Raw genomic sequence first — 12,060 nt, forward strand, 5'->3', positions numbered from 1 at the left:
ACCTAAGTAACTTGGTACATTGCTTTATCTGAGACTTGGAGTGGATCAGGAAGTCCAGTATCTCTCATCCCAAAGCTACTTCATCCCAAATGTTTTTATTTTTATCTATTTATTAAGCACCAAAGTGCTGTACAGAACACAGAAAATGTCTCAAAGACAGTGAACTGGATGCTGAACATATTGTTCTCTCAAGTAACCTTTAATCACACTTTGAAATGGTTTCCTTTTCAGATACATTTTGTGAGGTACTCTGGCCCTGCTGATGACCAGACAGTTGAGAAATAATAAGATGCAACAGGTCATTTACACAGAATATCAAAATCCACATGATATTCTGTTTCATTATTTTCCTCTTTGTATCCTAGAATATCAGAAATATAGCAAGTCTACAGATACACTCCTTTTACAGACCAGGCAGGACTTGCATAGTGTTAGAGCTGAGGGTGGCACCCCTTCAGTTTACATTTTTCCTCCCCCTTTTCCCTTCTACCTGCCAGCCTTGCTAGGTAAATAGAGGGAGGATTAAAAGAGAAAACAAGTTGAACAGGCTGGTCCTGCCTTATGCCTCTCTCTGTCTTCACTAGAAACACACCTTCTTTCAATTCTTTCATTTATTCATTCAGGCTATTTAAACTGGCCTGCTGGGCAATTTAAGAATATAAAATCAGGGGACTGAAATGCAAGATTACTGGGTTCTATTCCCTGCTCTTCCGTGAGTTTATTGTGGTCAGGTCACTTAGGCCAAAATTTTCAAACACTGATGCCTAAATGTAGGCACCTAAGTTTTTATTTACACAGCTATCTAAGTGGCTTGATTTCCAGAGGTGCCGAGCAGTTGGAGTTATGGGTGCAACCAGATAGCAGGATTGGAGTTGTGTCCATTCTCTCTGCTGACTCAGCTGCTGAAGTCTTGAGTTATCCTATGTATTAGAACTGAGATAATAGGGACTAGGTTATTTATTAGCCTAGCTGTCTAAAGCAATTGCCTGCATACAAAACTATTTTAATTCAACCTGGGTAGTTAATGAGTGAGGCCACAGGTAGTAATTTGGAAAGGGGCAGTCAAAGATCTCTCATTGCAGGCTTCCTTGAGACTGTGCCTTGTTAAATCATGGGCTAACTAAAACAGGATTCAGTCCTAGTTGCTCCTGTGGCAAAAAAAGAAAAGTAGTTTCTAATCCCTTATTAGACCCATAGTAATGAAATGCCTCAATTTTGAATGAGGTTCTAGTTAGCACAAAAGAGTAAAAAGGAGTTGCCTAAAAGATGCTAAAATGATTGTAAATTGTCAGTCATGCCCTCATTTGTGACAGACAGGTATTCAGCAATTGCTACTTACTACCAGTAGATGGCAACACAGATTAGAGACTAAAACTATGGTTTATTTATTATTTCACATAGCCCTGGAGGGGTGCATCAGCATCACTGAACATAAAAATCAAACGATGGTGGGGAAAAAATCCATTCAGCAGCACTGAAATTAACATGTTCTAGAACTTTAAACTGCATAATGTTACCAGTGATATGCAAGGTGAATCAGAAACTGTCACTCACACCAGTATCACCTGGGTCCATAACAAGTAAAATGTGTTGGTCAGTTCACCTGTTTCACAGGAGGATTTGGTTCATAGTCCTTTTAGTGGTCTGTGCATAACACATTAATAGCAATCCATATATACACTATTGTTTTTAAAAATTAAAATGTCTTCCTCACTTTTTTTGGTGAATTACCAATTGCTTTATTGTGCAGAGCAGTATTTCTGAAAGCCAGTCTGCTCTTCTGTAGTAGTTCATTTTCTGGCTAATTTCTAGGTAAATGAATGGCTGAGATCTCAATGTGAGACTTTCACTAAGGTAGGTTTAGATTCTTTAGGTCAAGAAATCAAAATGTGAGAGCTGATACAGCCAGACTGTCATTAATGTGCTTGCTGCTAACAGAAACTCTCTAGGCAATAAAGGGAAAAAAGAGAGTGTGAGAACAGGAGGAAATGTTCTCTGGGGCTTTCTGTCCAATAATGTCCCCGTTATAATATAAACAGACCTATTATTATATGAATAGATGTCAGTGAGGAAAAGGAAATGCCTATTCTCTCCTGCATGCATCTGATGAAGTGGGCTTTAGCTCACAAAAGCTTATGCTCAAATAAATTTGTTAGTCTCTAAGGTGCCACAAGTACTCCTCGTTCTTTTTGCTACCACTCTGAAACCTCCCCTCAGGCTGCATCTTTAATCCTGGCATGGCTCTCTCATCTCCCCAGCCACATGTTGTTCCCTGTTCAGAATCCTCCAGTTGCCACTGAGATCCTGAGACTTTGTGAAGATACAAATGTCTATACTAACTTGTGCTCCAGTAAAGCTACCCCCTTGAGTCTGGAGAGTTTTGACAGCGAGTCTCTAGGCTCCTGTTTTAGGATAACCAAAAGCCTAGCAAATGTATGTACTGCTGTAACTTCATAATTCCATATCAGGACAGAGCACTTCCTCTTTCTCCTTCTTTTTCCTTGTCTTCTTGTCCAGCTTGTACTTGAGGCGGCGGATGGGATCGGTGATGCTCCTCTTGGCCAAGTCATCAAAGTCCTCTGCCAAGAGAAAGCTCCTGTCAACTAGCTCAGCGGCCTCTTGCCAGTTCTTGAAACAGGCAGTGCCCAAGCACCTGATCTCCTCCACAGCATTCCCAGCAATCACCTCCCCGCTTGGCTTCAGCACCACCACTACAGGTGTGTTGGACACAGCAAACCTCAACTCCAGCTCCCTGGAAATCAACAAGGGAAGAAACCTTAAATCACAAAGCCCAGAGCTCCATGGCAAGCCACTGAAGACATTATATCCCTTCTGCTGGGAAGAGTGCTGGGGATATCCATGCTGCTGGGGATACCCATGCTGCTGCTGCCCCTCCTGCTACCGCATTGTGGGGTGAGTTTCCAAACCTCCTTTTTAGGTGATTAATTGCATGACGTGTACAGTATCTTCTCTGGGAAGGAAAACACTCCTGACCCTTATGGGCAACATGGGAATGGGTCTATGAACTGGACGTGAGCTAGAAATCCTGCTTTCTTGTCCTACTTCTCATAATGACTCTGTGTACAGACTTGAGCAGGTCACTTCCCCTCTCTGTGCCAGCAAATGGGGCTAATTTCAATGACCCGCCACACAGAGGGAAGTAAGAACTAAATAGTTAAAATTCATAGGAAGCGTTTAAGCTGTAACATGCTCAGGTTTATTGTCAAGTGGGCAGGGAGCATTCGAAATCAACTACTATTTACATTGCTGCTTATTCTGCCACTAATGTGGGTACAATATTTTGCTTTACATGTTTTCTAGTGTCTCACAAGCAGCCCGGTGGGACAATCACTGTGTTGGATCCTTTTAAGAGCAAGAAATAAACAGGCACTGTAAAAGAACACAAAACACTCAGTATCCAGATTGCCAGAAAACACCGATTGTAACAAAGCTTTGAGGATCTGGAAATCACAGCACTAGATGAGCCTTTATGGCTCTGACTCCTTAGGAATATATCAAAAAGCTGCTTAAAAACAACTATAACAAAACACTTTGTACTTATCTAGCTCCCTGTACATACCTAGCTCACTTCACCCAGGTAACAATGAGCTTTGCAAAATGATAAAGTACAGTATTTTCTCCATTTTGCAAAGCAACAAATAGGCAGGAGGGTTGAAAAACTTGGCGAAGACCACACAGCGAGTCAGTGGCAGAGATAAGAATAGAATCAAGGTACTCTGATGCTAAGTCCTTTGGACAATACTGGTTCTCACAGAGAAGAGTTTGTTGTAGACAAACTGCACTGATGCTGATCCAGCTTTATTTATTCCTGCTGTCTATATTTCTCCAAAGCCTCCCTTCTCATTACACCCACTTTGTATTCTTTTCCCTCTCGTACGACTGGAATCTCTCCCCACTCTTTGTTCAAACCACCCTTAAAACTCACTCCTTTCACAAAGATTGCCAATAATAATCCACCAAACAGACTTTTAAAATACATGTGCTACCGTGAATCTGAAACCTCAACCTAGGGACAGCTGGATCTAGCAGTGTGATCTTGGGACTGGGAGTCAGAACTCCTGATTTCTAATTCTGGCTATGCCCCTTTGACTCACTGTGTGGCCTTAGACAACTCACTTCCCCTTGCTGAGCTTCAGTTTCTCCATCTATAATAATGGGGACCCAACTCCTTCTACAGATAAAGAGTGCTAGATAAGTGCAAAGTACTATGCTATCATCTGTGTGTCTGTTGTGAACTGTTATCTGTGTCTGATTAGATTAAATTATCTGTCTTGTTGGTTTATTAAGATCTTACCTTTTGAACTCATCCTGGAAGGGTAAGAACAGCCACCTTTTGGGCATAGTCTTCAGGAACTTTTCTTGCTTCTCCTCTGTCTCATCCTGAGACACGTATACCAGGACCAGCTGGGAAGCCCTTTCCACATAAAATTCATCCGTGAGTCTCACAAAGAAATCTTTGAGGACAGGTGAAAACTCCTGGCATCGAGTGCATTCACCAGATCCAAAATACAGCAGCATCACTTTGTTATCCAGTCTCTGGCTAAGTTCACTCTCAGTGTCCACTTCATCACAGTCCTTGTTGTTTGTAATCAGGATCTTCCCAATGAAAAGGGAAACCATGGCTAGCTAAGCCTAGGAGATCAGGCTGATAAAAGGTTAGTTAATAAGTAATTACAACTGATCAATTTAAGACTCTTTTGCAATGAAGGCAGGATTCCATCCCTATGTCTGGGAATTCAGTGTGAGGAAAGATTGCACAGCCTCTTCAGGGAACCTCCACCCTGTAACGTCCCCTCATGAAATTTGTTTGCCTCCAGGAGTTTGTCAGTAAGAGTAGCTCACGAAAGCTCATGCTCAAATAAATTGGTTAGTCTCTAAGGTGCCACAAGTACTCCTTTCCTTCTACATACTGTTCCCTTCACAATGCTGTCACAAAATGCACCAGTCCTGCTGCTGCTTAGTCTCTGCCTGGGTTTACAGTACATCCAATAGTCTTCCTGTTGTGCTTCATCTCCCAGCCTATTAATAGTATCTGACACATCAAACTCTGCAAAGACTTCTTTAATCTTCTTAAACTGTTGACCTGCTCCTGTGGGGCCATTCAGAGCAGCTGTTAAACGATCACAGAAATGCACCAGGATCTGTCATTGGTACAAGCTGTAACAATTCCCTGGTAGGAAAGCAGGATGGGGGGATGGTTGTTGCTAAAGGAAGCAGGAGAGAAGGGGAGCATCTTTACAATCTCTGGTATGCCACTGAGGATATTCTTAAATGAAGATATTCAATGACAACCCTGTGCATTGCTTTTGTGAATCTGATTTCCGTCATCTGTACTTGCATATAACCTCTCTTCAAGAGGACAGAAAAATTCTCTATTTAAAAAGAGAAAAAAGAGTTTGGGTCCACTATGCTCATGATCTTTAAAGAGGAATTAGTATTAACATGAAAAACTGTTTTAAGATCTCAAATCAATAACATGCTAGCCTAATAAGTTTATACAATATTGTATATAATAGGTAAGCTCCAGCTGTGTTCAGTGCTATATGATAAGCTTATGCCAAAGATATATGGAGTTTAATACCTCGTAAAATAAAATATTAGAGAATCTGTTTTATATCCACTTGCAAAATCTTGACCTCAGAGTTGTTGCTCTTGCTACTGAGATCACAAACACCTAAAGTAAAGGTGGAACTGCAGAGAAATATTTGTTTTAGGTGATTATGATATCAGTTGTTCTGGCAGGAAAACAAAGAACCCTAGACTCAAGATTTGGCAGGTAAAAATAACTGATTTTCAAATACTGTTTAATACATACAGTTAGGGCTGTCAAGCGATTAAAGAAACCAATTGTGATTAATCGCACTGTTAAACAATAGAATACCATTTATTTAAATATTGTTGCATGTTTTCCACATTTTCAAATATATTTCAATTTCAACACAGAATACAAAGTATACAGTGCTCACTTTATTTTTTTATTATAAATATTTGCACTGTAAAAATAAGAAATAGTATTTTTCAGTTCACTTAATACAAGTACTGTAGTGCAATCTCTTTATCATGAAAGTTGAATTTACAAATGTAAATTATGCACAAAAAATAACTGCATTCAAAATAAAACAATGATAAACTTTAGAGCCTACAAGTCCACTCAGTCCTACTTCTTGTTCAGCCAATCGCTCAGACAAACAAGTGTGTTTACATGTTCAGGAGACAATGCTGCCCGCTTCTTGTTTACGTCACCTGAAAGTGAGAACAAGCGTTCACAGGGCATTGTTGTAGCCGGCATTGCAAGATATTTACATGCCAGATGCGCTAAAGATTCATATGTCCCTTCATGCTTCAACCACCATTCCAGAGGACATGTGTCCATGCTGATGATGGGTTCTGCTCAATAACAATCCAAAGCTGGATGTTCATTTTCACCATCCGAGTCAGATGCCAGCAGCAGAATGTTGATTTTCTTTTTTGGTGGTTTGGGTTCTTTAGTTCCTGCATCAGAGTGTTGTTCTTTTAAAAAGCATGCTCTACACCTGGTCCCTCTCACATTTTGGAAGGCATTTCAGATTCTTAAATGTTGGGTCGAATGCTGTAGCTATCTCTAGAAATCTCACATTGGTATCTTCTTTGCATGTTGTCAGATCTGCAGTGAAAATGTTCTTAAAATGAACAACATGCTGGGTCGTCATCAGAGACTGCTATAACATGGAATATATGGCAGAATGTGGATAAAACACAGAACAGGAGACATACAATTCTCCCCCAAGGAGTTCAGTCACAAATTTAATTAACGCATTATTTTTTAACAAGCGTCATCAGCATGGAAGCATGCCCTCTGGAATGGTGGCCAAAGCATGAAGGGGCATACGAATGTTTAGCATATCTGGCATGTAAATACCTTGCAATGCTGGCTACAACAGTTTTTTGGTTGGAACAAAGAAAGCACAATCAATTTTAGCTCTCATCTATATTTCTTTTATGCATAAACCTTTAGATTTTAGATTCTAAAGAATTGGCAACAGCATGATTGTCAGTAAGATCTGACTTGTATATTGACCTGGTTCTGGGGCTTGGTCCTTTGGGATCCGGAGAACGCTTTTTTTTCTTTTACTGGGGTATTGGTTTTCATAACCATTTATCCCCATAACAAGTGGTACTGGTGGTGATACTGGGAAACTGGAGTGTCTAAGGGAACTGCTTGTACTTATGGTTAGCCAGTGGGGTGAGACCGAAGTCCTCTCTGTTTGGCTGGTTTGGTGTGCCTTAATGGTAAAGGAAACCCAGCCTTGGGCTGTAACTGCCCTGCTCTAAGTAATTTGTCCTGAATTGATACTCTCAGTTGTGTCCCACCAGAGGCAGCATCGTTACTCCCATTTTTAAACAAAAAAAGGAAATCCCCCACAGACCAGATTCTGAATGCAATTATATCTGTGTAACTCAGAAGTAAAGTCACTAATTTAGATGGAATTACTCTTCATTTATTCCATTTTGATATCAGAATCTGGTCCTATGAGCTCTGCATATTCATATATTTTGTGTTTGAGAATGAAAGGGAATCAGTGTAGCTCTGGGGGAATCTGATAAGGGGAACACCTAAACTCACCACAAATACACAGCCCACAAAATGTTTTAAGCTTTTTTGTTTTCCTAGCTGTAACTCTGTTCTGGATTATTTCAGTCACCTTTGGAAACGGTCCCATTGTTTGCTATGTGCATCACCAGCTTGGGGTGCCCACCAGAAGCGCATGATGCACCTCTGCTCTGCATTAGCTTTGGGCCCTGCCAGATGCCTGTACACAGGCCTGTAGAGCTAGGCCAAGGGGAAGGGTTGCTGCAGTGTGTCTGGAGCAAGTGCCATTTCCAGCAGAAAGGCCTGACCCAGGAAAACCAAAAACGCTATCCCAGCTCGCCCCTGTATAGTCCTCCCTCCAGCCCCGCCCACCAGGTGCTCTGTGCTCCTCCTTTCAGCCCTTTCTCCCTCCAGCCCCTTTATGCTCCTCCTTCCAGTCCCTCTATCCCAGTGGCCACTGATGGGTCGATCCTAGAGGATCTCCCAGTTGATCGTGATCTCCCGCAGTGCAGCGGGGCTGCTGCTAAGAGAGGCTCCCTACCTGCCCCGGCCCCACACCGCTCCCTGAAGCGGCCAGCGCAGCCCCGCAGCCAGGGTGACAGGGGTCTCCATCCACACACTGCTCCTGCCTGCAAGCACCGCCCCCGCAGCTCCCACTGGCCGGGAACGGGGAGCTGTGGCCAGTGGGACCTGCGGAGGCAGCGCTTGCAGAGAGGGGTAGTGTGCGGAGCCACGTGCCATTCCTCCCTCCGCCCAAGGGGTGTATTGGCCCCTTCCGGGAGCGGCGTGTGGACGGGGTAGGCAGGAAGTTAGACTTAATGGCAGCCTCCCAGACCCAGCACCCCAAACCAGCCCTGAGCCCCCTCCAGGTGCCAGCACCCCAAACTCCCTCCTGCACCCCAAGCACTCACCTCCCTCCCAGAGCAAGCACCACCACCCACTCCTGCACCCCAACACTCTGCCCCAGCCCAGAGCCCCCTCCTGCTCTCCAAACCCCTGCCCCAGGCTCAGCCCAGAGCCCCCTCCCACACTGCAAACCCCTTGGTTCCAGCTCAGAGCCTGCACCCCCTCCTCTGCCAGCCTGGTGAAAGTGAGTGAGGGTAGGGGAGAGCAAGTGATGGAGAGAGAGAGATGGAGCGAGTGTGGAGGGGCTTCAGGGAAGGGGTGGAATAGATCCAGGGTTGCCCTTAAATTCAAAAAGTGATTTTGGAGATCACTACTCTAGCCCCTCCCCAAGCTCCTCCCTGCAACCTCTCTATCCCCCACCATGCCAGTTCTCTATGTTCCTCCCTCCAGCCCTTCTATCCCCTCCCCATGCTCCTCTCTCCAACCTCTATCCTCGCCTCTAGCTCTCCATGCGCCTCCCTCAAGCCCTTCTATCCCCCACCACGCCAGCTCTCTATGCTCCTCCCTCAAGCCCTTCTATCCCCCACCACGCCAGCTCTCTATGCTCCTCCCTCAAGCCCTTCTATCCCCCACCACGCCAGCTCTCTATGCTCCTCCCTCAAGCCCTTCTATCCCCCACCACGCCAGCTCTCTATGCTCCTCCCTCAAGCCCTTCTATCCCCCACCACGCCACCTCTCTATGCTCCTCCCTCCAACCCTCTATCCCTCCCCCGCCAGCTCTCTATGTTCCCTCCTACCCCTCCCCGTGCACCTCCCTCCAGCCCTTCTATCCCCTCCCCATGCTCCTCCCTCCAACCTCTATCCTCGCCTCTAGCTCTCCACGCACCTCCCTCCAGCCCTTCTATCCCCCACCACGCCAGCTCTCTATGCTCCGCCCTCCAAACCTCTATCCCTCCCCCGCCAGCTCTCTATGCTCCCTCCTACCCCTCCCCGTGCTCCTCCCTCCAACCTCTCTATCCTCCTTGCAGCCCCACTAACCCCCAGCCCAGGCTCACTATGTTCCCCCCTCCTCTGGCTCTTTGTTTCCCCCTCCAGCTCCTCTGTCCCCTTCCCTCGGCTCTCCATGCTCCTCCTTCCGGCCCCTCTATCCCCATTCCCCTCCCCCGGCTCTCGTGCTCCTCCCGTCCCGAGCTCGCTCTGCCCGCGGCTTTTCCCCGCGGCTCTCGGTGCGCCCTCACCGGCCACTCTAGCCGCCCTCTCTATGGCCTGGCTGTGCGCCTCTCGGGGCCGCCCTTCGTGGGCGGAGCTCGGGCTGTTTCCGGGGCGGGGCTGCGGCTGGCGCGCGGGCAGAAGCCGTCGGAGTGTGGCCAGGTAGCGGGGAGGGGGAGTCGGAGCTCGGCAAAGGTTCGGGTGAGCGCGGTGTCCCCCGGGTTGGGGGTGGCGGGTGGATGTCGGGGGGGCTGGCACAGGGCCGGGGATAGAGGTGGCGGGGCTGCCCCGGGGGTGGCGGGTGGATGTCGGGGGGGGGGCTGGCACAGGGCCGGGGATAGAGGTGGCGGGTGGATGTCGGGGGGGGGCTGGCACAGGGCCGGGGATAGAGGTGGCGGGGCTGCCCCGGGGGTGGCGGGTGGATGTCGGGGGGGGGGGGGGCTGGCACAGGGCCGGGGATAGAGGTGGCGGGGCTGCCCCGGGGGTGGCGGGTGGATGTCGGGGGGCTGGCACAGGGCCGGGGATAGAGGTGGCGGGGCTGCCCCGGGGGTGGCGGGTGGATGTCGGGGGGGGGGCTGGCACAGGGCCGGGGATAGAGGTGGCGGGTGGATGTCGGGGGGGCTGGCACAGGGCCGGGGATAGAGGTGGCGGGGCTGCCCCGGGGGTGGCGGGTGGATGTCGGGGGGGCTGGCACAGGGCCGGGGATAGAGGTGGCGGGGCTGCCCTGGGGGTGGCGGGTGGATGTCGGGGGGGGGCTGGCACAGGGCCGGGGATAGAGGTGGCAGGGCTGTCCCGGGGGTGGCGGGTGGATGTCGGGGCGGGGGGGCTGGCACAGGGCTTGGGATAGAGGTGGCGGGGCTGCCCCGGGGGTGGCGGGTGGATGTCGGGGGGCTGGCACAGGGCCGGGGATAGAGGTGGCGGGGCTGCCCCGGGGGTGGCGGGTGGATGTCGGGGGGGGGGCTGGCACAGGGCCGGGGATAGAGGTGGCGGGTGGATGTCGGGGGGGCTGGCACAGGGCCGGGGATAGAGGTGGCGGGGCTGCCCCGGGGGTGGCGGGTGGATGTCGGGGGGGCTGGCACAGGGCCGGGGATAGAGGTGGCGGGGCTGCCCTGGGGGTGGCGGGTGGATGTCGGGGGGGGGCTGGCACAGGGCCGGGGATAGAGGTGGCAGGGCTGTCCCGGGGGTGGCGGGTGGATGTCGGGGGGGGGGGGGGCTGGCACAGGGCCGGGGATAGAGGTGGCGGGGCTGCCCCGGGGGTGGCGGGTGGATGTCGGGGGGGGGGGGGGCTGGCACAGGGCCGGGGATAGAGGTGGCGGGGCTGCCCCGGGGGTGGCGGGTGGATGTCGGGGCGGGGGGGCTGGCACAGGGCCGGGGATAGAGGTGGCGGGGCTGCCCCGGGGGTGGCGGGTGGATGTCGGGGGGGGGGCTGGCACAGGGCCGGGGATAGAGGTGGCGGGGCTGCCCCGGGGGTGGCGGGTGGATGTCGGGGGGGGGCTGGCACAGGGCCGGGGATAGAGGTGGCGGGTGGATGTCGGGGGGGCTGGCACAGGGCCGGGGATAGAGGTGGCGGGGCTGCCCCGGGGGTGGCGGGTGGATGTCGGGGGGGCTGGCACAGGGCCGGGGATAGAGGTGGCGGGGCTGCCCCGGGGGTGGCGGGTGGATGTCGGGGGGGGGCTGGCACAGGGCCGGGGATAGAGGTGGCGGGGCTGCCCTGGGGGTGGCGGGTGGATGTCGGGGGGGGGGCTGGCACAGGGCTTGGGATAGAGGTGGTGGGGCTGCCCCGGGGGTGGCGGGTGGATGTCGGGGGGGGGGGCTGGCAGAGGGCTTGGGATAGAGGTGGTGGGGCTGCCCCGGGGGTGGCGGGTGGATGTCGGGGGGGCTGGCACAGGGCCGGGGATAGAGGTGGCGGGGCTGCCCTGGGGGTGGCGGGTGGATGTCGGGGGGGGGCTGGCACAGGGCCGGGGATAGAGGTGGGGGGGCTGCCCCGGGGGTGGCGGGTGGATGTCGGGGGGGGGGGGGGCTGGCACAGGGCCGGGGATAGAGGTGGCGGGGCTGCCCCGGGGGTGGCGGGTGGATGTTGGGGGGGGGGCTGGCACAGGGCCGGGGATAGAGGTGGCGGGGCTGCCCCGGGGGTGGCGGGTGGATGTCGGGGGGGGGCTGGCACAGGGCCGGGGATAGAGGTGGCGGGTGGATGTCGGGGGGGCTGGCACAGGGCCGGGGATAGAGGTGGCGGGGCTGCCCCGGGGGTGGCGGGTGGATGTCGGGGGGGCTGGCACAGGGCCGGGGATAGAGGTGGCGGGGCTGCCCCGGGGGTGGCGGGTGGATGTCGGGGGGGGGCTGGCACAGGGCCGGGGATAGAGGTGGCGGGGCTGCCCTGGGGGTGGCGGGTGGATGTCGGGGGGGGGGGCTGGCAC

The 12,060-nt window shown here is 51.5% G+C and overlaps 2 protein-coding genes across 5 annotated transcripts in view; one reads left to right on the forward strand and one right to left on the reverse strand.

The window, feature by feature from the left end:
* Nucleotides 1-1,361: 1,361 nt before the first annotated feature.
* NXNL1 (nucleoredoxin like 1) lies at nucleotides 1,362-9,749 on the reverse strand. Of its 2 annotated transcripts, none has more exons than XM_048832061.2 (3): nucleotides 9,676-9,749; nucleotides 4,316-5,393; nucleotides 1,362-2,752 (listed from the first exon to the last, which is right to left on the reverse strand). In XM_048832061.2, the coding sequence occupies exons 2-3, from the start codon at nucleotides 4,639-4,641 to the stop codon at nucleotides 2,452-2,454; spliced, it is 627 nt and encodes a 208-aa protein (XP_048688018.1). In that variant the 5' UTR covers nucleotides 4,642-5,393; nucleotides 9,676-9,749; the 3' UTR covers nucleotides 1,362-2,451. The 2 variants fall into 2 exon arrangements, with proteins under 2 accessions (XP_048688018.1, XP_048688019.1); XM_048832062.2 differs by lacking the exon at nucleotides 9,676-9,749 and adding an exon at nucleotides 7,704-8,531.
* Nucleotides 9,363-12,060, forward strand: part of SLC27A1 (solute carrier family 27 member 1) — a 35,552-nt gene continuing 32,854 nt past the window's right edge. Inside the window, exon 1 of one of the 3 annotated variants that reach the window (XM_048832055.2) lies at nucleotides 9,363-9,847. Coding sequence is in view for 1 of the 3 variants with exons in the window: in XM_048832054.2 (XP_048688011.2) it covers nucleotides 9,408-9,808 (401 nt within the window). In the remaining 2 variants the exon portion in view is untranslated. The remainder of the gene's footprint in view (nucleotides 9,848-12,060) is intronic. The other 2 variants (XM_048832057.2, XM_048832054.2) reach the window with 2 other exon arrangements.

This window comes from Caretta caretta, chromosome 20, assembly GCF_965140235.1.
Source record: "Caretta caretta isolate rCarCar2 chromosome 20, rCarCar1.hap1, whole genome shotgun sequence".
NCBI classification, from domain to species: Eukaryota; Metazoa; Chordata; order Testudines; family Cheloniidae; genus Caretta; species Caretta caretta.

Excerpts from the sequence above, each read along its gene's own strand:
- NXNL1 (XM_048832061.2), bottom strand. The coding sequence starts at position 4,641 with ATGGTTTCCCTTTTCATTGGGAAGATCCTGATTACAAACAACAAGGAC. Across the intron at positions 2,753-4,315 it reads TTCCAGGATGAGTTCAAAAG|GGAGCTGGAGTTGAGGTTTG; the intron begins GTAAGATCTTAA and ends GTTGATTTCCAG.